Source organism: Dermacentor albipictus, chromosome 4, assembly GCF_038994185.2.
Source record: "Dermacentor albipictus isolate Rhodes 1998 colony chromosome 4, USDA_Dalb.pri_finalv2, whole genome shotgun sequence".
NCBI lineage: Eukaryota > Metazoa > Arthropoda > Arachnida > Ixodida > Ixodidae > Dermacentor > Dermacentor albipictus.
In genome coordinates this window covers 139,322,214-139,346,135 of record NC_091824.1, presented here as the reverse complement: position 1 = coordinate 139,346,135, position 23,922 = coordinate 139,322,214, and the positions used below count along the sequence as shown (strand labels likewise).

Here is a 23,922-nt window from a genome sequence, read left to right as displayed (position 1 = left end):
ATTTAGTAAAATTCAGTATCCTTGGCCTGTTAGTCGCATTAGAGACAACCATCTATGAAGTGCTGAGCAGACATTAGCAAAGCATTGGAAGGTTTAATGTCACCAGGCAGCATTGGCTGTGATGTGCACGTGACAGATCAATGAGTTAGTTTCTTGACCTGTGAGCGAAAACTGTTTTTAGCCTATTGCAGTTTTGCAACATATCGCTGGTAAGCTCTGATAGTAAGTACAGGACACCGCTCGAAAAAGACCAAATTGAACAGGATTATGTGTACTACTCAGAGCCAAGATTATTATTACTTTTTTTTTTGTCTTGTTGCTTGTAATATCTCTCTTGAAACAGAATAGTTTTTGTTTCTGCAGTATATATGCATGCTCTGTCTGCGGTTGTCATTATATTCCGAAGGAAAAAAAAAAATTTGGAATTGAGGATTACTTGCATTTCTGCAGTGGGCATGTTGTGAATGGAAGTAATTTAAATCATTCGTGTTTCTTTTCTCATGTTGTTCACGTTTTGCGGTTGTCATACCACACTCATGCGGAGTTCTTGAGGGACAAATAAACATTCTTGAGCTTGCAACGGTCATCCTGCTCGTTAAATGTGGCAATCAATTCGAAATGGTCTCAACAGTCTTTGACATCCTCAAAAGCATCACCACGGAATGGTTTAGGCATGCAAGGCATATCGACAATCAACAGTACTGAAACAGGTGGAATGTTCTCTGTTTGACTTGCCGTTGCTGACATTTCTGTCCAAGTGCTTGCCAGCAGGCCTGTGCGAATTTATTCCTTGTTCTCTGTTGCTAATAAGAGTGTGGCAGTGTCTTCCTGGTCATATCTGCACATGTGTAATGTAATGTGACCTGTTCTTACATACCAGAGTACAATTGAGGCTTAGCACCTGTTCAGGTTTTTCTTTTTTGTCCCTGTTTGTGTATGCCTGCCATTTTCAATATGTCTGTTTGAAAAGGAGTTGTGGTCAGCCGGCTACCTTAGGTACAGTCGGCACGCAGAGTTCCCGATCTACGAGATCTGATAAAGAACTGAATATTTTTACTCGTACAGATGAGCCCTGTTAGAACGTTTTTCAAGGGACCAGGGAAATAAATGTAACAGTGAGGAAGGCCATAAATTGCCACAGCAACATCAGAAAGAGCTCTGAATGGCTACCAGTACAGTTATCAGACATCTCGGCGCTTGTACTCTGATAGGAGACGACCCATGCACACATGTCATGTATGACTTACCGCAATACTTTACGTATGCTTCAGTGCATAACACCACTGTATTGTGGCCAAGCTCACCTTGGGGAACCAGCAGAAACTACAACCACACTAAGACATGCTTCTTGGAGTGGTGCTACCAGTAGGGCTTGACAGGCTTAACCATGTGACTGCGATGATGATTGGCAGGAGCATTACATCACACATTCAGCCTTCTCAAGGCAAGGGTCTGGGAAGCCTTCCCCTTTGTTCTTTCTCCTTCAAGTACCCCCAGCATGTGACCCTACTCACGACGGATTTGGCTCGGCGTGCTTGGTTCCTGGTAGGTTTTAATCGATGTGCACTTCTTTGGATGCTTTGTCAACCGCTCTGTCTGTGCAACTTTATTTGTTCTTGTGTGTGTTTTTTTTTTGCAGCATAAAAATTAAATTATGGGGTTTTACGTGCCAAAACTACTTTCTGATTATGAGGCACGCCGCAGTGGAGGACTCCAGAAATTTCAACCACCCAGGGTTCTTCAACGTGCACCTAAATCTAAGTACACTGGTGTTTTCGCATTTCGCCCCCATCAAAATGCAGCCGCCGTGGCCGGGATTTCTGCAGCATAACATTTATCGCCTTTGTAGCAACATGCAAGAGCGAATTTGCCCCTGCATTGCTAAATTTACATAACTGCCACATTCAAATGCCAAGTAAGATGCAAGAACATTACAGAATGCAACATATGAAATCGGAACATAATACATAGGAATCAATCGTCTTCAGGTTGGGATTATAAAAACGCTATAGCAGCCTGGAAGATGCAACAGCAAGGAACATATCAATGGGGTTCCACAGTATTAGAATTTTTAGCTTATACTAGTGCAGTTAAATGCCTGTATAGTCAAGAGCTTAGGCCATCGAAAATTCCTCGTCAGATAGGTCAATTCATTGTAAAGGTAGCACTCTGTACCACTCTCAATAGAGCAGGCTAAGCACATTCAGAAAAACAAGACCCTTATTTAGAATAAATTCGAGAGGTTATTAGTGAAAGGAGCTGCTAATTTTCTTCTGCGCACATACTTCATCTGATGGAATGTGCGATTGCAGCCAACCTTGTTACATTGAGGCTGTTAGTGCCTTCGCCATGCTTAGCCACTCCACCCACTGGAGTTTCTGTCCAGTGTGGGGGCGATGGGTACCACAACTATGGCAGAGTTCGGACCATCCAAGGCATTGTATGCTTGTGGTAGAGCCACAAATCAGCTTTCGGAGTTACCCGAATTACTTCATTGTTTAGGCAAACTTGTTGAAGCAGTCTTTATTGTAGAAGCATTGCACACATATGAAAGATAACAGTTTCGCCAGGACCAGCAGTATTGTTTGTTCTAGAGGCATTTAACAGCTTGCAAACAACATAGTTTTGCAGGGTTATACTAGCTGCAGTCATAAAGCGCTTGCAAATTCAATGTTTTCTTGTGGAAACCATGGTCTGTAGCCTTTTGATGCCAACTGCACCGCATAGCATTCACTCTTTTGCTTTTGCAAAATGGCGGCCTCAACTGAGACAAGCTTTTCACTGTTTGCTGTTGCAGGCCCAACACGTGATCCAGCACCAGTGCTGCTGCAGCGCTCCAAGGATGAAACGGGTGCAAATTTTGGCGGCAGTGCTTCTACAATGGAAGCAGGTGCTCGGGGCAGTGGGAAACCTGGTTACATCCCCGCTGCTGTACTTGTGCCCCCTGGCTGGCGTCGCTGTCTTGTCGAAGGCAAAATTGTCTACTATAGGTAAATATAGCAGTAACCTTAATGGGACAATATAGAAATGGATAAGTTGGGCTGTATTGCTAATTTACCCTTTTTGCAATACGAAAGAAGCCACTCTTACTGCAAGTAAGCCAGGAAAGATGTAATATCTAGGCATGTGCGAGTATAAATTTTTCTTTACTCAAATTGATGTCAAAACGAATAGTGATTACCGTATTTACTTGCATAATGGTGGCACTCGCACAATGATCGTACCCCTAGATTTTGCCGGCAAAATTTTTTCTGCGTTATGATCGCACCCCAAACTTGCTACAGCGATGTGTCGTGTGCCAAGTATAGCTGATGATGATGGTGCTTACCAAGTGGTCTGCACACACCAAACAGATTCTTAAGCAGATGCCCCATTTCAGGCCCTTTGTCACTTCCTGAGTACATTACGCACATTGAAGCAGTTTCTTCCATATCAGTAATGAATAATATCGTTAATATTGGCAAGTTTGCGACAATAATGTAGCAATGTCCACTTTGAGGGGATGGAAACAGAGATGGGCGCGCTTAGGTGCCAGTGACATAGAAACACATGGCGGGCATGCTGCGGAAACTGCAGCATTTGTTTGCAGTGCCATCCTAATACGACACGTTTCCGCTAAGGGTGGGCGAATATCTTCGCTGTGTTACAAGCGTCGGTGTATGAATAGGGTACACTTCTAACGTATCAGTGTAAACGTGGCCACTATCGTTGCTGCTCGCGATTTGGTGCGTGCCTACGAGTGGAGACGAGAAGAACCGAAAGGCGCCCTTTGTGTTGTTGTTGTTGACCAAAACCATTATGAAGCCTACAAATAATAAAGCCGAGGCAAGTTTGATTGTAGCTTTTTTTCTCATGGAAGTGCGCAAAGTGATAAAAGGAATGAAATGAGGCATCTGCTTAAGCATGTTGGGTATGTGCAGACCGCTTGGTACGTCTTCAAGAGTCGTTCGCGTAGCATTCGACAGATGGTAAGCATGGTCATCATTAGCTAGACTTGGCACACGGCATATCGCTGCGACAAGTTCAGGGTGCAATCGTTACACGGGGAAAAAAAGTCAAATTTTGACGACAAAATTCTGGGGTGCAATCATTACGCGAGTGTGATCATTAGCCGAGTAAGCGCGGTAATAGATAACATGCTTCGAAAATCACAAATGCACTTCAAAATCTGGTGGAAGTCTCGTGCCATTTTCTCTCCTCATTCATGAGGCAAGTAGGCGCCGCCCAAACATGACGGCCATGACGTATTCTCAGCTTATGCAATTGCTTCTGGCGCATGCTGCCAGCAAGAGCATAGCCTGCAAGATCAGTGTTTGTTTCAGGGAGCCATTGCAGAATGGGATTTGGACACCGCGATTGGGTGCTGATCGCACCGACTTTAACTCTCACAAGATTTACCCGGAGCGGCGCCAAGTGCAGAGGTGTGCTCGGCTCCGAGTGAAGAAGGGCAGGTTAGCTGCCCCATAAGCGTTGGTTTGAGGTGGTATTTTCACAGTCCGTATTTCAAGATATCTGGAGACAGGCACATGAAATTTTGGAGATAAGGGGTTAGAAATACATGTTCACACCACAGAAGGAAAACATTTCAACGTAACTGACATTTAGAGATGTCAGAGTTCGTGTTAGAGAGCAAGAGTTTCTGTGTATGCATGCTGCTTATAGAGCAGCCATGCGAGGTGAAATAGCTGTTATATAATGGGGCTGCCAAAAAACGTTGAAGACGAGCAAAGGCAGGGGTGAGCTTCTAAACTTCCGGAAAAAAAAAAGGAAAAGTAAGAAAGTGTCATGTCAGTACCCTTTTAAACTATTTAATATGTCTGTTTTCATCAGAATAGATAACATGGCGTAGTTTTTCTTCAGCATAAGAAAGGGTCACTGCTTTATGTCATGCCCGGTGTCTTCTTGCCCGAACAGCCCAAGCAACCACCAGCTGCGGAGCCTGGACGAGGTGGCCAGGTACCTGCAGACGGATGGCGTGTGCAAGTGTGGCCTGGACTGCCCTCTCAGCCTTGAGAAAACGTTCAGCTTTGATGCAGCGGTTCTCTCCCGGCCCTGGTCACCCACTGCTAACGGCAGCGGCTGCAGGGTGCCTCTCCATGGCAGAGCTGCATCAGCGATTGCCGCCCTCACCACCACCACAACCACCACCAGCACCACCAGCACAAGCAGCGCTGCCTGCCCAAGTTTGCCCACGTTCAGGCCCCCTTTGCAAACGGCAACAGCCACGGTGGCATCTCCATTGGCCAGGCCTGCGAGAAAAGGTGCTTTAGTCAACTTTTTTAGAATTTCCGAACTCTACTTTCGTGGGCATTGTTTCTCAACATGTGGTCCTGTGGAACTAACAGGAGTACTGACACATGCAGTCGATCTCGCTTGTATAAAACCCTGACATGTCAAATTATTGTCTATGTTGAACAGCCGTGACATTCTCTTGGATACCTTATGCAAAGGCTTGTACTGCACCAGGACGCATGTGTCAAACTGTCATTCTCTGGCACATTCTATAAAGTCAAACATCATTATTGCGGAAGTTGCACTGGACATGAAAATGTGTTCATTATATTAAATATTCGTTGTGAACACATATGCAGGTTGTAGTGAAAAAATAAAAAAACATGCATTTTTGATCAGGTTTGAAAAAGAGACGCAGGTGATATGCCTCCAACGGGCCAGCAAAGGGTCTGCTGCAGATTTTGATTGCCCATTAGTACATTGAACCTTGTTATAACAAAGTTGAAGGGGAAGCCGAAATTACTTCGGTACAGTCAACGACCGATTTTTCGGACCCTCTAGGGAACATAAGAACGTCCGAAAATTCAGGCAGTCCGAAAAAATGAATGCATGCAAGAAAACGCACTTTTTTTCTCCTTCTTTCTCGGATTTAGAGGTAGAGGGCAAAGTACCAGTTTTCCGAAACCCTGCCAAAGCATCAGTGAAGTGGCTATAAAAAAACGCATTCAAAAACTCTGTATGCAGCCGACTGCCAGTTTATTATGTACATGTGCATCGTCGGGCAGCCGGTTTTATTGCTGCAGTGGCTTGAAGAACTTGTTGATTGTTGTTTGGACAGCGTTCCGGTTACATGCGATCATATTCACCTCGATCTGAGCAAGGGTCATGTCAGCACTGTACACCGATGAAAGAGTCAGCAGTGCTCGCGTCAACTCGGCGCTTGTAGGCGGCACAGGCATTGGCTCCTCATTTCAAACATCGGAGTCTTCTGAATCCCCCACAACCTGACTCCTTGCTCCATGCTGAACTCCTTGCTCACGTCGGCCTGCGATGGCCGGCCGCTCACGACTTGCGTAATAATGGCGGCTTTCTTCTCCATTGTTAACTGACGGTACTGCTTTACGCGCTTCGATGCCATTGGCGAGGACGACGAAGACGAAGTGCGGCGATGAACAGAGCCAGCGTGGCCAGACCAAATCGGTGTGTGACGGCTAGATTTAGCTAGTTGTGGTTCAAAGCGGTGATATGCTTCGGCTGCAAGTCGATCTCCTGCGCAAGGGCGCTGTGCAAGGAGCCAAAGGACCTTCCGTCGCGTCAAAAAGTCCGGAAAATTGGACGGCGAGAGGTTCGAGCGTCCGAAACTTCAGATGTCCTTGTACATTGATTCTATGGGGCTCGTGGCGGTGCCGCGTAGACGTCCGAAATATCAGGCATGTCCGAAAATTTGGGCGTCCGAAAGTTCAGTCGTTGACTGTATATCCATTACTTCATTATACCGACTAGTATTGCTGTTTACTGCAGTATATTAGCAATGATATGGACTACTTTAAGCATGCAAAAAAGTCTATGGCTCCGCGGCCCACTCAGCTGCTACGCACTGCATATGCGGTGAAAATTCAATAAAAGAACAGTAAATACCAACTCTCCAGCGTGTGCAACACGTGACTTTTTAGCACCTCATGCGACAGCAGTTACGATGGTGTCCTTATATGTTCCAATGTGATGGTCTTTCGCTTCCACTTGTCACTTGGCTCGGCCATATTATTTTTATGAAACCCGTTGAAGTATGTGGCTGACAGAGCTTGTCACAGCACTGGAAATGCAGATGCATGTGTGGATGCATTCGGCCCTCGAAAGTGAAACTATATGGTCTGCTGCTTTCTAGTGACACCTTGTCTCTGCTGTGTGAGCACGCCGGGTTAGCTTGGCTGGCTTTTGCTGGTTTCACGCTGTCTCAGTGGCCGTGCCTAGCTGCATCAGCACAGAGCAGCGCGCTGCAGTGAGAGAGAGAAGTGGAGGCACTGATTTTCAGCACATCACATGCAAGCATCATCATCGACATGTGGCGCAGCATCGCTACGCATGGCCTCCTATACAGTATCGGAGGGTGCGTCTAGCTTTGCACACTGAAGGAGAGGTGCGATAAGGTTAGAAAGAAGTGGTGCTGTGCATGGCTTTCCTGTGTGTGGCTACGTGCAGCAGTGAAAAAAGACCTGCGTTGCTCGACGGCACATTTGACTTGGGAATTTTGAACTGCTGTGCCGAATGAATGTGGAACCCGGCAGAATGCAGTATGGTTGGTGCGCAACAGCCAGCACTGTTGGTTATGGAGATGATTCTAGTTCGTTATATCCATTGGCAAAACACTTTTACTTTGTTAAAATGAGGTTTAAGATACATCAATCTCTATGGGTATCTCAAGGAGAATTTTATTTACTTTGTTATGTCTATTGTTTCGTTATATCCAATTTCATTATAGCGAGGCTGAAATGTAGTTTGTTGTGAAAATACATGGCACGAGTGCATCAATGTATTAACATACATGCACTCTGCATCACCACGAATACATAGCCATGCGGTCAGTGTTATCACACAGCATCGGCAGTGTGGTTTTGGCAGATGCTGCCAACCAAGGCATTGTGTCTGAAGGGCAGTACATACTATGACGGAAAAATTTGCGTCTGTGTCTCAGTTTTGCTCGCTGCAAATGTGGATATGGCTCATGCAAACTGCAGCCATTCGTTATTGGTTAGAACAGGCCACCACGCTACCTTTACACGAAAGGCTTCATGGTCCGATATACATTCCACATGAAAGTGTGAGTGATGCTCAACCTTTATAATTTTCACAATACGTTTCTTGGCATTTGCATGCACCGGCATGCCATGCATTTCGGAGGCCGTGCGCAGGCTTCTCAGTGCCGCCACTGGACGGCACGTGTTCTTAGGGAAGTGCGAAAGAGGAGTCCCGCTGCAGTACACACCTTGTAACTCGTTCCTACGGCGGCGGCGCTTTGTTGATTTCATCAACATTCATTGTGAGATTGTTTCTGCTGAATATTTGGTTTTGAGGTGGTGCCGGCAACGTATTAAAATATCACTGTTTTCCCGCTCAAATCGGTCAACTTGGTTGCCATATTGCCGTGTGGTTGTGCAGGCATAGAGGGACAGCACACTGTGAGGTGTAAAAATTTCCTCAAAGCTCCCCTGAATAACCGGTCGGTGACTGCACTTTATCACCGAGGTATAGTGCATTGCTTTGCCGCCTTAGAAATGAGGGATCACTGAGCCAGTGTGGCAATTCCACCCGGGAATGAAAAGAGAAGAATCATTTCCCTGTGGGCTACATGCTGCTGCATTTAGCAGTGGTTATTCATTGGCGATGTAGAACGCCGTTAAAGCCTAATTTTTTAGTGCATTGTTAATTTACTTATTCAATGTAGCGGAGTACGCTTGACAGTATGCTAAAACGCTGCTCAAGCTGCACTTACTCAATTGCTGTGGAGAGGCAGTGCATGCATGTGTTGTGGGCTTAACATATTGCACAAATATAAACGGCCCAATTTCTGTGGTATGCATCATTATGGTAACTAGCGATGCATTGGACTTTCGCATTTGGCTTGGTTTTGTCTGTTACAAGAGCGAGAAATTTTTTACAAAATAACCGTTGCACGGTTCCAAGAGTTCAAAATTGCAGGAATTTTTTTTTAGTAAAAGTGAACGATTTAACCCCACGTCTATGTCGTGGTCTTTTGCATAATTATTGCTGTCACCTGGCCAGTATGGGACAAAGAAAAAGCAAGCAAAGAAAGTGCTGTTATTTTTCTTCCCATCACGGAGGCTCGAACTTTGGAAACAATCTGCGAACTTGTGTTACTGCTGTCTCGGGGTGCTAAATTAGCCGGTCTCGGCTTCATTTTCGTGCTGCGTAAAAAAAATTATGTGATAGAATATGCGAAAGTGAACAGGAGCATGGTGGCACTGCACGATTTTGTTTCCGCAAATAGAAAGGGAAACTGCGCGACCATTGGTGGTTGCAATGGTTGTCTTTCACTGCAAACTTCGTTCTGCTGCTGTCATGCTGTTCATACTGAACTCGAAGACTTCGTCTGTGAGAACGACTGCCCGCTAGGACATATCAGTGGCACGGAAGGGAGGTCTCATCGGCCACCACAGTCTGCGAACAGGGCGCGAAAACCTGGCGCTGTTATCAACACGAGCTAGACCTTCAAAACAAGTGAGTGGCCGGCAGTCAGGCGAGAGCGCCGCTAGTGAGCCGCAGTGACCACCAGCGTTGCACCTTGGGTGCCCAGTGCATGCTGTTCATTTCCTGATGCCTAGTCCTATACAGCCGACATCCGTTTATTCAATCTTAAACAGACTGATGAAACTGGTTGAATTTATGCGGCGGGCCAAATTGAACGGGGGGGGGGGGGGGGTGAAACTCACCAGGTGGATACTGGTGCTGCAGTTACAGGGCATAGCACATGTTCCTTAATTAACACACGCACTTGTGCCCTCTTTGGTCACAGGATGAGCCCTGAGGTGCCTAATATGGTTACTGGCAGGCCTTCAAAGATTTAGTTCGACCCCCCCCCCCCCCCTTCAGCTCTTTTTTTGGCTTTGAGCATCCCCGCGACTTCCTACATTTTTAAAGTGAAGTTTTATTTTCGTCTTCCTTCGACTTTCCCACTGCTGCTTCTGCTGCTGCTGTGGCTGCTGTCAAGCACACCGTGTTGGAGGGGGAGGGGTGTGGTCACCACATTACAGGAGCGAGTCAGAGGTGAAAGGCTACCCTAGAAATTAGGTTTCACTCCACGGTGTCTAGAGAGAAAGAGAGAGAAGGATGCATAGAAAGGCAGGGAGATTAACCAGAGGCAGTTCTGGTTGGCACTGTGCACCGTGTCGAATGTGCACAATGTCCTCTGGAGCTTCTGGGGGTCGCCACATTAACCTCTTGGTCGTGACTCCCCTCAGAAGCACTGCAGAAACTGCACCGCTTCCTTTTTACTAAAGTGGGCTTCCCTTTCTACTATGGTGCCAGTATAGTGGGGACATTGATAGAACAGTAGAGAGGAGGGAGGAGAAGGGGCAGTTCCCATACAAGGGGAGGAGGGGCGAGGAGGTGACGTGAGAAGCAAGCAAACCCTACTACTATACAACCACGGTTGTGGGGAAACAGGATAAGCTTAAGTTCAAGGTACAGTACAGTACATTGCTGCTATTTCTGAAAAATAAACACCGTGCAAATATGTCAAGCAGGCAAACTACACAGGTCATGCAGAAGCAGAGCCGCATTAATTAACCCTCTGAGGGTCGATTTTTTTTGCCATATGCGACAGCCCAGAGTCAATTTTTTTATTGCTGATTACAATTCTTCTTAGGGGATTTATTTCAAAAAAAAAATTACCGTAATTTTGCTATTGTGACTAAAGTGAGAAAAAAATATTTTGCATTGGTATATATGTACTCTTCATTTATGAATAATAATAATAAAAAAGGAACTTATAAGAAATAAAAATTTGATGCATTTTTGTACACATAGTTCAAGGCTTTGAAAGTGTGCACACGAGAACATTTCGCAAGACTCAAATGTTTCTGCTCTTACACTAATATGTACATCCATAGTGTAATCGAACTGCGTAGGTGCGTGCACTCAAGAAAACTGTGGTTGTGTGCCCGTCAAGAAAGCAAAATGTGTGACGAACTTCCGCTAATCTTCATCTTATCGCCAACCAGAGGCAATTAGTTTTTGCGAGTCTCAGAAAAAGAAAGCAACAGAAACGCATGCACGGAGGCATCCTTCCTATGCGCACCCCTGTGAGCACTAAACGAGCGAGGAACAAGCGGTCGCCGTTTGAGCGGTTAGCAATGAGGTAGCCATCAGTTTTGCAAGCACAAGAAGCTGAAACCCCCCCGGAACAAAACCCAAGCCGCCACCCGCCTGCGTGCATGCCAATGCGCGAGCGGTAGTATATAGACGCATGGGAGCAAACTGGCTCTAAAATCGTGTAACGAAAACCGAGAGAGGGAGGGGAAAAAAAAAATTTCCCTGTATTCCCACATAGTGGCAGCATGACAGAAAAGAAAAGGTTAGGAAATTGGCGCACTTTTTAAATGTACAGAAGGCTCCATAAATATACGGCATCGGCCATTTTGGACTTGTTCGTGGCGCTGTATATTTACGTCATTGAGCCTGAAAGAATTATAGCGCACTGAGGGTCCAGGCGACACTACAGAAGCACTGGACTGTCAAATCAACACTACTGTGCCCGCCGCATTAGCGTTGCGGCTATGGCATGGCTAGAGGCCGTGGATTTGATCCCAATTGCGGCAGCCCCATTTCAACGGCGACGAAATAGAAAACGCACATGCACTTACATTTTGGGACCTGTAAAGAATGTCATAATGTCAAAATTAATCTGGAGTCCACCACTATGGCGTGCCTCATAATCCGGTTGTGGCTTTGGCACATACAGCCCCATAATCCAATTCAAGTTTAATCAAGGTGTCTTCCACCTGGGAAAACCGGGAAATCCGGTATTATCAGGGATTTTGAGTAGTCTGGAAAAACTCAGGGAAAACTCGGGGAATTTGTGCTTCTATCAGGGAAAATTAGCTAATTTTATTGAAAGGGTCAAAAGTCGAGGTAATGCTGGCTCGAGTAAGAGACGGGAATCATAATTAATCGTCTTTGACGCCCTGTCATCGGCTGGAGGAGTTCCCAGTGCGCAGTCAACGACCGGCTCTCCGGATTATCGATAATTTGGACGGCTTCGAGGCACCACCACGTACCCTGTAGAGTCAATGTATCAGAACGTCTGAAATTTCAAACATAAGAACTCTTCGCCGTCCGATTTTCCGGAGGTTTTGCCGCGACCGCAGGTCCGAAACAAAATAATCAAAGCCACCACCGCTGCCATTTTGATTACCTTGCCGCCTCGAACGGGCGCTCTCGCACGCAGATCCGCTGGCAGCCGTAGCCACCGCTGCGTCAGCGCTAGGCCTAGCTGCTTCGACGTTCGCTATGAAGCTTCTTGCCGTTGGATGCCGTGTTTTATTGAAGGAATTCACTGCTGTCAGCAATGGCACGGACTCTGCCTTTGTGGTCCTCGCAATTGGCTTAGAAGCTTGGAAAGCGCGGTGCGTTGCATAGGGCCGGTTCCCAAAAGTCAGCTTCGCCTCCGTACAAAAGTGTTGCTAGGTGATGCATACGGAAAAGTACTGCAGTGAAGCATAACAAGCGTGGGAAGGGGCAATTGCCATGGGACACAGTATGTATTGCTTAATTATAACGCATGCATCCGGTATTTCCTGTCGCAGTACGAGCACCGATATGCCTAATACATGTACCGGCAGGCCTTCAGGGCGTTTTCGAATGCGCCTGTGGCGGTTTGAGCCCTTAAGGGCAGTAAATGACATGCATTTATTTTTTCCAACTGGTCGATTTTTCTTACGTTTTCGCGGCCCCTAGGGAGTTCGAAAAATCGGACGTGGACTGTGCAACTGACCAAAAAGACACTTCAAGTGGTCTGTGGGACAAATGAGTGGCGAAAGGAGGACAAGAACAGAAAAGACCTACCATTTGAGGAATAAACGGGAAAGGAAGCATGCTGCCGCCGTTTTGAAGGTGCTTGAGCTCAAGAAACGAAGTGTTGGCTGATGCTGAGATGCAGGTGTCCCTCATCCAAACCAAAAGAAACTCTTTAAAGCAGTGAAACACAACACTGAGGTGTCGTGTGCGGGCTGAGAGTACGTCAGGACAGTTGAGGTTGACTTACGAGCTGTTGAGAGAGAATCTAAATTGCGACAAAGTTCGTGCCTCATACCACTGAGCTTGCTATCAATTGATAGAAATAACACATATTCGGAAATATTTGCTTCTGTATGCATCTCCTTTTTATTCATATTTGAGAATGTCCAACTCGATTTGCAATTTTTTTTTAATACATTTTATTTGCTGTGCATTTTACTAACCCCTCCGTTCTATTCTCTTTTTGAATAACATAAACACTACTCATTAGTATTCAAATTGGACTAAGTCATTTTTTTTATTTTTTTGTATGCTTACTAGAGAGTGACAGCATCGGGCAATATGGTTTCAGCCCGTCTTGACATAAAACACAGTTCTGCATGACTCAGGGAATTTCGCAAAGGCACTCAGGGAAAACCTGGAAAACTCGGGGAATTTGGAAATGTCAACTTGGTGGACACCTTGTTAATACTTCTGCCACAATGCGATGTGCCATGTGAGGCAATGACTATGCTCGACCCTCTCAGAGGTTAGGAAATATGGCGCGCAACAACGCCTCAAGCAAACATCGCTCCCTGTATGTTCTGTGTAGTACGCAGACAAACAGCAGTGGTGCCCGCAAGGTAACGTGTAACATAAACTCACCACTCTTGTGTTATACTAAACGTTTAAGAAATTAAGCTTTAGCCGTCAGCATCACCGCTAATGATCGTCAATCAAAGCATCCAGCACGGAATGCCTTGCTTACATCGATTCCCACAGTGTGTGGGATCTGCATAATTTTGCCATCTTATTGCCTTCCTTTTCGCTCGCTTTCCCAAAACTCGTATGTTCTTTCTCCGCTTCTCGGTGCACTGCGTGTGCGCTTCTGTACTATAATTATGAAACGCGTACTAGGCCCTGTTAATAGTCTCGTATACGAGACATGCTTGGTGGATGAAACATGTGCTCAAATCACCATAGCAATGTCGAAAACATCCCTGAATGGTTGCCAGTAGGCTTATTAGGCGTCTAGGTGCCCTTGCTATTACTGGAGGTACGTGCTCACATGTATAATTAAGAAACGCATACCATGTCCAGTGACAATGGCCCCTTTACAGCCTTGGTATTGCGAATGTTTTGCGGTGAAGCTGACACATTCAAATTATACGTCGAAGACCAATGTTGAGACCGAAATAATGGACGTTTGGGCCCATAGAGATGTCTAGGTGCCAGCAGGTACCTTCGGTCAAGGTCGAATTAACTGCAGTTGAATTAACGGAAGTCCACTGTAACAAGCTACTAAGCAATCTGTCAAAGTCCCATTTCATATCATTCAGTCGCTGTCACAGCCCACTTTATCATTTATATATGCTAAAGGGCCTGAGTACTGCCGGAATTTCAGTGATCCACGAACTGGGGAGGTATACGGATGACCCACTAAGCTTTAAACGGCAAGTTGAAGACATTACCAATGGTGCTCTGAAGATGCTGGGCTTAACGGGGCATTAAAGGCAAATATTAAGTCAAGATAAACTGATAGATTAGTGCTCGAGAATTCCTAAGACGTCAATATTATCATGAACAGAACGTTAATAATCAAGAAATTGAGGTAAATGCAGGGACGTGATTACAGATTACAGAGTACTTGCCAGATGAAGAAAACACTCCTAAGTTAAATTGTGTAGCTATTACTCAACCACTTGTTGCAAAAACAAAAACATACTTGTATTATAATAATAAGAGGCTACTTGTCCAGTTCTGTTTCATTTTTAGAAACAAAGAACTCATTGAAGTTACCCTTGACAATGACACGGGTGGTCGAAAGGTCTAGTTTTCGCTCGATTCTGCACTGCCCATGCTTTCGTGTTCCTGTAGTTTTGTTATCACATAGTGCCGCATTGGTTTTGCTGGCTCACGAAACTCGCACAAACTGCAAGTGGCAGAGAATTCAACTTCTGTTTGAAGTCTCAGTATGCCCGAACGGTCTATTCCACTTGACCAAAAAGCAGCTGCAGCGGCAAATCAACCGCTCTGTCTTGGCACGGTACTGCCGTCTGCCCTATTCGCGTTCACAAGACTTCCCCGTTTTATACATCCTACAGCCTCTTTAGGAGTCTATTGAACTGCTGGCAAATCATGTACAACCTCCTTGACATGGGCAATGTAGATATGAACAATGTGTCTCATTCCTGCGTTGATCATATCACAAGAAGCCAACAAAGACACCAAGGACAACACAGGGAAAATTACTTGTACTTACTAATTGAAATAAAGAAATTATAAATGAATGGAATTTAAAGTGGATGAAAAGCACGTATGTGTAGCATCTGCGGGTTTATTGACCAGTTGCCTTCACCCAAAAAGATCACGTAATCGTGACGCCTGCGGCAGAAAGGATGTTCCACATCCGCCGCCAAGGTTTTGGAGTGGTGGCGCTGGCTAACACTCCCAGGGTTAGTTCTAGTAGTAGCACATAAATACCCCAGAAGGTGGATGGAAAGACAGCACCGCAGTGGCTTAATTGGTAGAGCATCGCACGCATAACGCGAAGACGTGGGATCGTTCCCCACCTTGCGGCAAGTTGTTTTTTCATCCACCTTCCATTCTGGTAATTTATAATTTCGTTATTTCAGTTAGTAAGTACAAGTAATTTCACCTGTGTTGTCCTTGGTGTCTTTGTTTGTGGGCTTCTTATGATATGAATAACAAAAATCGGGCCTTTTGGTTAACTCCCTTTCCTGTCATTCATCCCTGTGTTGAGTAACACGGTTGAGACCTGCGTTGAGCCATGTTCAACATATATGTATACATCTTTTTTCTACCATTATTTTCTCAGTCCTTTCATTTACCTCTCTTTTCTATATTTGTATGTGTCGATGTGCATATGTATAGTTTGTGAATAGGGCCCGTGCCATTTAAATGCCTTTGCCTTTCCCTTTGTTTTGCTCCATGCATTGTGCTTATTATGCCTTTTTGCTGCTGCATACACCATTCAATTTATACTGTAGTGCACCACACTAAAGGCACCAAGCTGTTTGTGGTCACATGCTAATCAAAATAAAATAAAATAAAAAATACCTTGGACATCATCAGTGAATGTGATGTGTAATGTCATGCATGACTAGCAGCCATCCCTGGACGAGAATCCTACAGTTAACGTGCGATTTCTGTCTCTGACGGTGAATAACCTTATCGATCGAATAAAATATGTTCTAGTTCACTGCATTGAAGAACATTCTGCGTTGACCTATAATTCGATTTTTATGGTATGTGTGGCTCTGCCAGGACTATACAATCTGTTCAATTAAACTGTCAATTCAAATTGAAAGATTTCAAACTGCTTGGATTTTAGTGCATTTTCATTTGATAATAAAGATGGCCTATAAAGGTGCTTGCACGATCTCACTCTAGGTTTGAAATTCAATGCAGTCATGAAATTTGCAAAGGTAGCCCAAAACTATCCATTCTGGGCCACACACATCAGATCACCTTCATTGTGTCCATGCATCTGCCTTTCACAGAACCTGTCCGCAAGCGGAGCTCTCGTGCGAAACAGCGTGGCCCTTTTGACGGTGTCCTGGTGTCTCAGTTGTTGGCACAGCGTGACCAGAATGCCCTACGGAAGCAGGCTGTCAGCACTGGTGCTCCTGCAAACACCAACACCCCGGTGCATTACGCTAACAGCAACACCATCACCGGTGCTATGCCCTGGCAGGCTACTGGATACTACCAGCCTCGCCAGGACGCTATAACCATCCAGTGCAGCAATACAAATGCACAGGGAAGTAACAGCTTCCCTCCAGTGTCCGGAGGGATGAGGAGAATAGTTGCTCAGGCGATCTGTTCACCTGCCCCTTCGGCACTGCAAACAAGTACCGGTACAAATTACCAGTGTGCAAACTTCCCCTGTTGCCCAACCAAGCCTTCTGGCAATTCCTCCTCCTCTGGTCGATCGAGAGGACAGAAGAAACTGCCCCGCACTAGAATGCCGAAGCTGAGTGCCATCATATCCAGCCGTGCAGTGTGTCCGAATGTGGATGTTGGCCAGATGGTGGCAGCTACTGGTCACTCAACAACGAACACATGTCACGGGGCTCGCCAGCATAGCTGCTCCACCCATGATGCTTCTTCCCCTGCTTCCACACCAAATGCGATGGGCAGGCCTTCGATTGGCCAGTGTAACACTGTGCACATGGGTAGTACTGGCCAGCTCACCACCTGTAGGACCTCATCAAAAGAAATTCCTATGCAGGTGCCACAGGTTGGGAGGCTGCCAGTCTTGAACGGAGGCTTGTCCATGGCATCGATTCCTTGCAGCACTGCCATGACAACTGCTCCATTTGTCTTCACAAGTGCGCCCAGTGGTGGTGTCATGAATCAGGGAAGGAGCACCATCATGGTGCAGCAGGTCTACAGCCAGAAAATGGGCAGCTACTCACCAAATGAGGCTGCGAAGGGTAGCCAGGTGCTTCAACACATGAGCAGCGTAGTTCTTCCTCCTGGTACTGGAGGCCTCTCCGCACAACCCTTGATCATGGAATCTTCACCGACGATTGTCTCCAGTGGGCCTTTCATCTCCCAGCTTGGTCAGGGGATTCTGGGGCAAGCACATCACACTCCCGGTCACTTTTCACCCCAGCAGCAGAGGTTTTCAGAAGTGCCTCGTAGTTGTGCAGAATGCCCGGTGACCTCCACAACCCTGTGCACGTCCTCACTGTCAGCTCCACAGGTTCTGCTCAGCGGCAACCCCAGCTCCAGCATCGTGCTACCACCTTCAAACCCTCCCCTGTCGGTTCCCAGTGTAACGACGGTGACAACCTCTGTGGCACAGATGATGCCCACAGTGGTGCAGCTCATCAACCCTCTACCACTGAACCCGGTGCAGAATGCGCTGCTCATCCCGCAGCTTCCAACCCTGCGGCTAGACACCCTGCCCACGTTCGGAGGCCCTGCAGGGCTGTTCAGTCCCGGCAGCACATTCCTGTCATCTTCACCGATCCCGGTTCTTGGCTCGCCCGTGGGTTCGGACACATCCCCTGGTTCGTCCCTGCTGGGTCATGCCACACTGCAGCCGTCCTCCTATGTCGATTCAGCGGGACAGGCGCGATCACGCGATGCAACGGTGGCTGCGTCTCGGACGTTGGTGACAGCCAATTTCACACCCGGTACCATGCATGCCTTGTCGGCCACCCCTCATCCACCGCAGCAGCAGTCCTTCTACACCACGGATGCAGTCAGTGGCATGGTGCAGACCGGTGCGGTTCATCACAGCGGCGGTGCTGCTCTGGCTGGTGCGCCTTGCATGTCCTGTGGACCGGCTCCAGTGACTGAGTCTGTGTGCGACAGTGCCTCCTGTCGTCTGGGCCTGGCCAATGGGGTGAGTGCCATGGCCCTCTGGGGACCTGCTTGCTGAGGAAGGAGAGCGGGGAGTGGTTGCTGCTGCTGCTAACCGCACGAGCTGACTTTTTTCTGGTTGTGGTGGTGCCGGGGGAATTGGATTCTGAGCGCTTGTCTTGTGTGTGTGCGTGGGTGCACGTGTGTGTGTGTGGATGGGATGAGTGTACACCTTAGAGAGCTTGTATAGACACACATTTTTTTTTTTTTTTGCCAGTGTTTATGTGCTCTTCCCTTAGTGTACTCTCTTCTGCAGCGAATACCGACTTTGGACATTGAAGAAGAATGCAGAGCATGTTTTTATTGTTGTTGCACAACTCATTGGTTTCTGTTGAAGCTGTGTTTTGTTCAAAGGGCTTGTCTTTGCTAAGAAGTAGTGCTTAGTGCATATTGAAGTGGAATGTGAGGAGCACCCATGTGCATGAGCGTCGTAGTGGTGCATGCCTGCAAACGTGATCACCATATGAAATCTATGGTAGGTAGCTATTGTCATACTTTGTGAATCGGAAAAAGAAACAAAACAGCAGCATCTCTGGCATTGTCAGAGCTTACGTGGTTATGCAGCTATGGTAACATGTGCCGTTTTACTGCAGTTAAAGCATGTGCTGCTCTCATCAAGCACTACTGCACGCCTCATTTGAAGTAATCTCCAGTTCCAAGCCTTTTGGTAGATGCTGCATATGGTTAGCTAAGTGCACTGTAAAATGGCTGGGGTATTCTCAAACAGCCTGCTTTAATAATATATTTATTGACTTTCTCGGGCCATCTGTGGCATTACATGAGGAAAATGGACAAAAAGGGTTGCACAATTTGTTGTTGTCGAAACCTGTAGCTCTCAAGTTATGTGGAGAAAGCACCAATTTTTGTTAGCCCAGATTTTTACAACGGATTCCATTGGTACTCACTCGCTTCCTACCTAAGAAATTTAGAGGTAAAGTTGCTGTCAGAGGTTTCTTCTTGGGGCTTGCACAAGTCACATGTTCAGAAGTGATGCAAAGAAAAATATTTATATATATTAAAACATAGCAATAAGAGAATGAAGTGCTGATTAGTATTTAGCACAGGACAAACATATATAGGACTGCGATGATGGAAGTGTTAATCACTGCTCTTTTAGGTGCTAATAAAGGAGCTAACGGCATCGAATTTGTTGCCTGAGTCATAATTATGTGTAAAACAAGTGTCCTTAGAAATTTTTTTAATTCACTGTAAGAACTTGCTATCAGAGAGCATAACATCCCCAACTCCTAGAATTGCAGCTTCACATCAGTGCTATAATTTCGTAATAGTTCTTGCTGCCTGATGAAATATCAAAGTAGGGGCTTGTGAATGCTCGAGATTTCAAATATAAATCAAATAGTCTTTACGGTTTGTTTAATTACGTACAATTCAAAAATTTACTACTGAAAATTCTTGAGTACTCATTTGTGCTCTAATATAAGGAATAACAGTGTTTATAGGAGTCTACAGGGAGGAAGACTGATGCAGGTAGTGACTGTTCGCGATTGCTCTGCTGCAGCAGGAAAGCTGCAGTTTCTGTGCACAGGTACCAGTTCTGAAGCACATATGGAGCAGTGAAGCTCTGCACAGTAATTTTCAGTCAATTGTTAGGGATGCATTGCCTTTAGGTAGCCTGCAGGCTTGTTGTGGCTAGTTAAGGAAACCAGCTGATTTGGCCAATCTCGCCACGTGCTGAGCAGCTTGTCAGCCGTCAGAAGCACAGTGGCAAAATTCCTTGCCTTCCCAGCTTTTTCCCAACACATTTGCATCCCTGCTAATGTGCAGTGTTGCAGAAAACGCTTAGCTCCTTCAGTGAATACAACACTCTACATCTGACGGTGCTGATCCTGCATTTCGTTATTGTCATTGTTCAGCAGGTATGACCACCTCTCAGCCATTTTTCATTTACAAGTTGTTCAGGCCAGTTGTGAACTGCTTTACATGTATTGAGTAATGAGTAAGCATTTTTGTTTACTATATAAACTCCATGCAACCTAATTTACTTTGTTTAGAAATGAGAAAATGTTTGGTCTTGATTCAGTATTTGAAGGTCATTTTTCTCGAACATTCCCTAACCTAGCCCAACCTCCTATTGAGTTCTATTCAATTTGTATTTGATTCAATTTGTATGCAATTCAATTACAAAGTTTAGCTGTTTGAGCAGCCCTAATCAGAAGTCAAAATGATGCTTTCTTGATCCATTTGATGGTGCTATGCTCTGAGAAGTGGCCTTTAATTATAATGCTGGCAAGCCAGATTCTTCCTCGGTTGCTGAAAGTAATGCATGCTACCCAGAACCAGGCTAGGCATGTTATTGTTTGTGTGAACTTCAAAGGCAATATGCTTTGCGCCAACTAGCTACAGGAATAAAACATACTGAGCGTAAGGGTGAGTCTTGCAGTGTGCTTTTAACTGCACAACTGTGCACTGTCTGTTTATTTACTTTTATCACTAGTACCATTTTTACGAGAAAAGTCTATGTTGAGTGGTTTTGTTTTGTTTTCTTAGTTATACAAGGTATATCTGCGCTACTCTCTATGCTCACAGTCCTGAAAATTGCATGTACACTCCCGATAATGTTAGGTACCACAAACACTTATACTAATCATGACAGATGATGTGTGCGTTTTGCAGCTTCTTTATTCTTTTCTTTTTCATTTAGTCAAGATTGCTCAAAACAGGCCGTCAGTGCTTGTTCTGAGGAAATAGTAAGCTCCATTTATTTTGCACTGTTGTCATGGAGACGACATAGTAGCATTACATGGTACAGAGTGTTAGCTTGCACTGATGTCTACTATGAATGTCACTAGTGGTTTGATTTACTTTCAAATTTTATTTAAACTGGATTGTGGTTCTTTCTTGCTGGCCACATTCAGGTAAATGGCTCAGGAAGAATGTTCTGGTCAGTCGTGTAGAAGGTTTTGCAGATGCAGTGCGTACTACATTGGATTTAAACCAAGCTTGATGCTTTGATGGCTTTGATAGTTTCATAAACAATGTTGTCACTTCACTGCGTTTGTTCCATCAGAGAAAGTGCCTCCGCGCAAAGCAACAGTGTTGAGTAGTAGGCATTTTAAGCCTGTGAGCAAGTGGCTACAGTTTAGAATTGCTTATAGGTTAACTGTTGTTGATAAGCCTAGTTCACATACATTAAAGTAGCTTTCTTTCTTCTTTCCTTCTTCCTTGCTTTCTTCCTTTTTTTTTTAGTACTGTTTTAACAGAATGCATTATTCCCGCTGAACATAATGAAATCTAGCAGAAGAGAAACAAGAATGCAAGGGTGGAAGGTAAAAGCTGCTACAATAGCAGCATGGTGATATGTCTGTCCTAATATGTTTTGCTGCAGTGTGAGTAGATATGCAATAAATATATACAAACACGGATTAAAAACGAGAGCGAAAGTAAGTTTTTTATTGTAATATCTGTGGTACAAAGTAGGTTGAAAAATGGGAAATTAAACTATTGACAACACCGAGCTTGAGGATTCTTTGAAAAATGCGGCCGGCTTTCCTTTCGTGGTTCGTCTATGTTGAATTTTCTGTGACAAGTAAACTTCTTGTCACTGTTGCATTATGCAGCATCATTTTGTGAAGCTCAAGGCCATTAATTATTTAGCTTAATTAAGCACTGACGTATATGTGTACATTAATATATATATATATATATATAAATATACAACAAGTTTACACCTATTGCACTTCACTTTGGTCATGTACATTTCATTACCGTTACTGACATGTGCTTGCCATGGTTAGTGTTGTGTATTGTCCACCAGTCGTATCTGTACTTCCTTTTCCTTTATTCTAATGAAAGAGGTTCAAAGTGATGTAAGGATTAATGAAGGGTTGTGCGCTGCCTGATTTTCGAAGTTGTTTTCTGTGGGCTTCCTACAATACCCAAATTTGAAACTTTACTGAGACAAATTTGTTTTTGTTGTGCAAGTGTGAGCACTGTTTATAACGTTTGTCCCACATGTTTTGAGCATGCATCCTCTGTGCCTCCCATGCTGTTTTCTTACTTTTCTGGTTTTTGTGTTTGAAATCTTAGCTGCACATTAGTGCTAGTACTGTGATTTCGGCATGTGTTTTGATTCCAGCAATCATTGCTAGAATTCGTTGTCTGTTTAGTGTAATGGGGGGATTTCCGAAGAAGGCTGCTCAAGTGCAGAGTATTTGTTGGAATAAAAGAATGTGTGAAGTATTGAAGCCTTACAGTGCATCCACATATACAGGCTGATCCAGAAGTAACAGAGAAAGTAAACATTTAACATTTGAAGAGTACAGACCATAGCAAGGTGCAATTTCCACAGAAATGCACAAAAAAAAGGTTTTTAGAAAAGCCGTAGTCAGAGTGGTTTTGTTTATTACTTGCAGGTGGCACATTAGCTTGGCCGCAGCTGTGCCACCGCATGGTGACAAGTGTAAATACTTTGGCTATAAAAGTTTTCTTAAAATAAAGGGAAATAAGTGTTGTTCTTCAGTGTGTTTTTATGAGACTCTCATCTTGCTGCAGACCATACTTTAGCAGTTACAATATTTTCATTTTTTGTGTTACTTCTGAATCGCCTTGTATACTTGTTAGCATCAAGTTTGTGCATTTCTACATAAAACAGCATTGTGGTGTTGTCACATTCTTTTAGTTATTGAATGCTGTCTTCATGTAACATCTCAAGTTCAGCCAGAATCGCAGCCGGTCCTGTGAACTTTCTTATTGGCAACTAGTTCTCAGAACTTGCTTATCGACACAGTGATTTTTGCAAAACATTTGACGCACATGCTGCAAGCACAAGTGGCTATCTAAGAATACTAATTTTCATGATCATTAGACTGGATAGTGCCTTGTGGTCATACATACTCGGTGTGTGTGATGTGCACAGCTAATGGATAATACTTTCACAAGGCAGTGAGAATGTTAACTTGTGATGCATTTACAGAAGGCAATACCAGAAAGGGAAATGAGAGAAGTAGTGGCATGTCACAACTTTGTAGTATGGAAAAGGTAATACGGACCTGGACAAAAGTTGATTATCACTGCAACATTCCAAAGAGCTGAGCACTAGAACTGGACTTAACATAATTTTCTAGTAGTACTGACATGGTGTACTGCATTTATCCGCTAACTGGTCAGGGTATCATCAGCATATCATTGGAGTTTGCTGCTGTTGCCATATTTCATGTTTTGTTGCACTTTCCAAGAAACATTTAACATTCAATGTGTAGTATAGCATGGCACTATAAACTGCCTTTATTAATTCTTGCTTTTATTGTAGCAGGCATTAAAGAACCATCGTTTATGCACAATTTATATCTCAGGAATTGATTTACTTATTAGTCAGACCATTCACTCGGCACCAGTTGCCATTTCAACCTGCTATGTTGTTCAAACTTCACATTGACTTGGTCATGGATAAGACACACTAGTATATGTATGTTTAGGCAAGCATTTTCACCATGTCCTGATATGACAGTCAAACATAGCAATCTGAGACAGTCAATGACATTGATGAAAATGAGTTGCTTGGAGAATGCTTACAATCACATTTGCACAAAAGTGTGGTGCACT

General features: G+C 44.8%; 1 protein-coding gene across 4 annotated transcripts in view; it reads left to right on the top strand.

Annotated features, from left to right (window-relative positions):
- Positions 1-23,922, top strand: part of LOC139059346 (methyl-CpG-binding domain protein 5-like) — a 65,169-nt gene that overhangs the window by 15,217 nt on the left and 26,030 nt on the right. For all 4 annotated transcript variants that reach the window (XM_070537634.1, XM_070537631.1, XM_070537632.1 and 1 more), the window contains 3 exons: positions 2,798-2,990; positions 4,915-5,261; positions 16,488-18,343. In XM_070537634.1, coding sequence (XP_070393735.1) covers positions 2,798-2,990; positions 4,915-5,261; positions 16,488-18,343 — 2,396 coding nt within the window. The remainder of the gene's footprint in view (positions 1-2,797; positions 2,991-4,914; positions 5,262-16,487; positions 18,344-23,922) is intronic.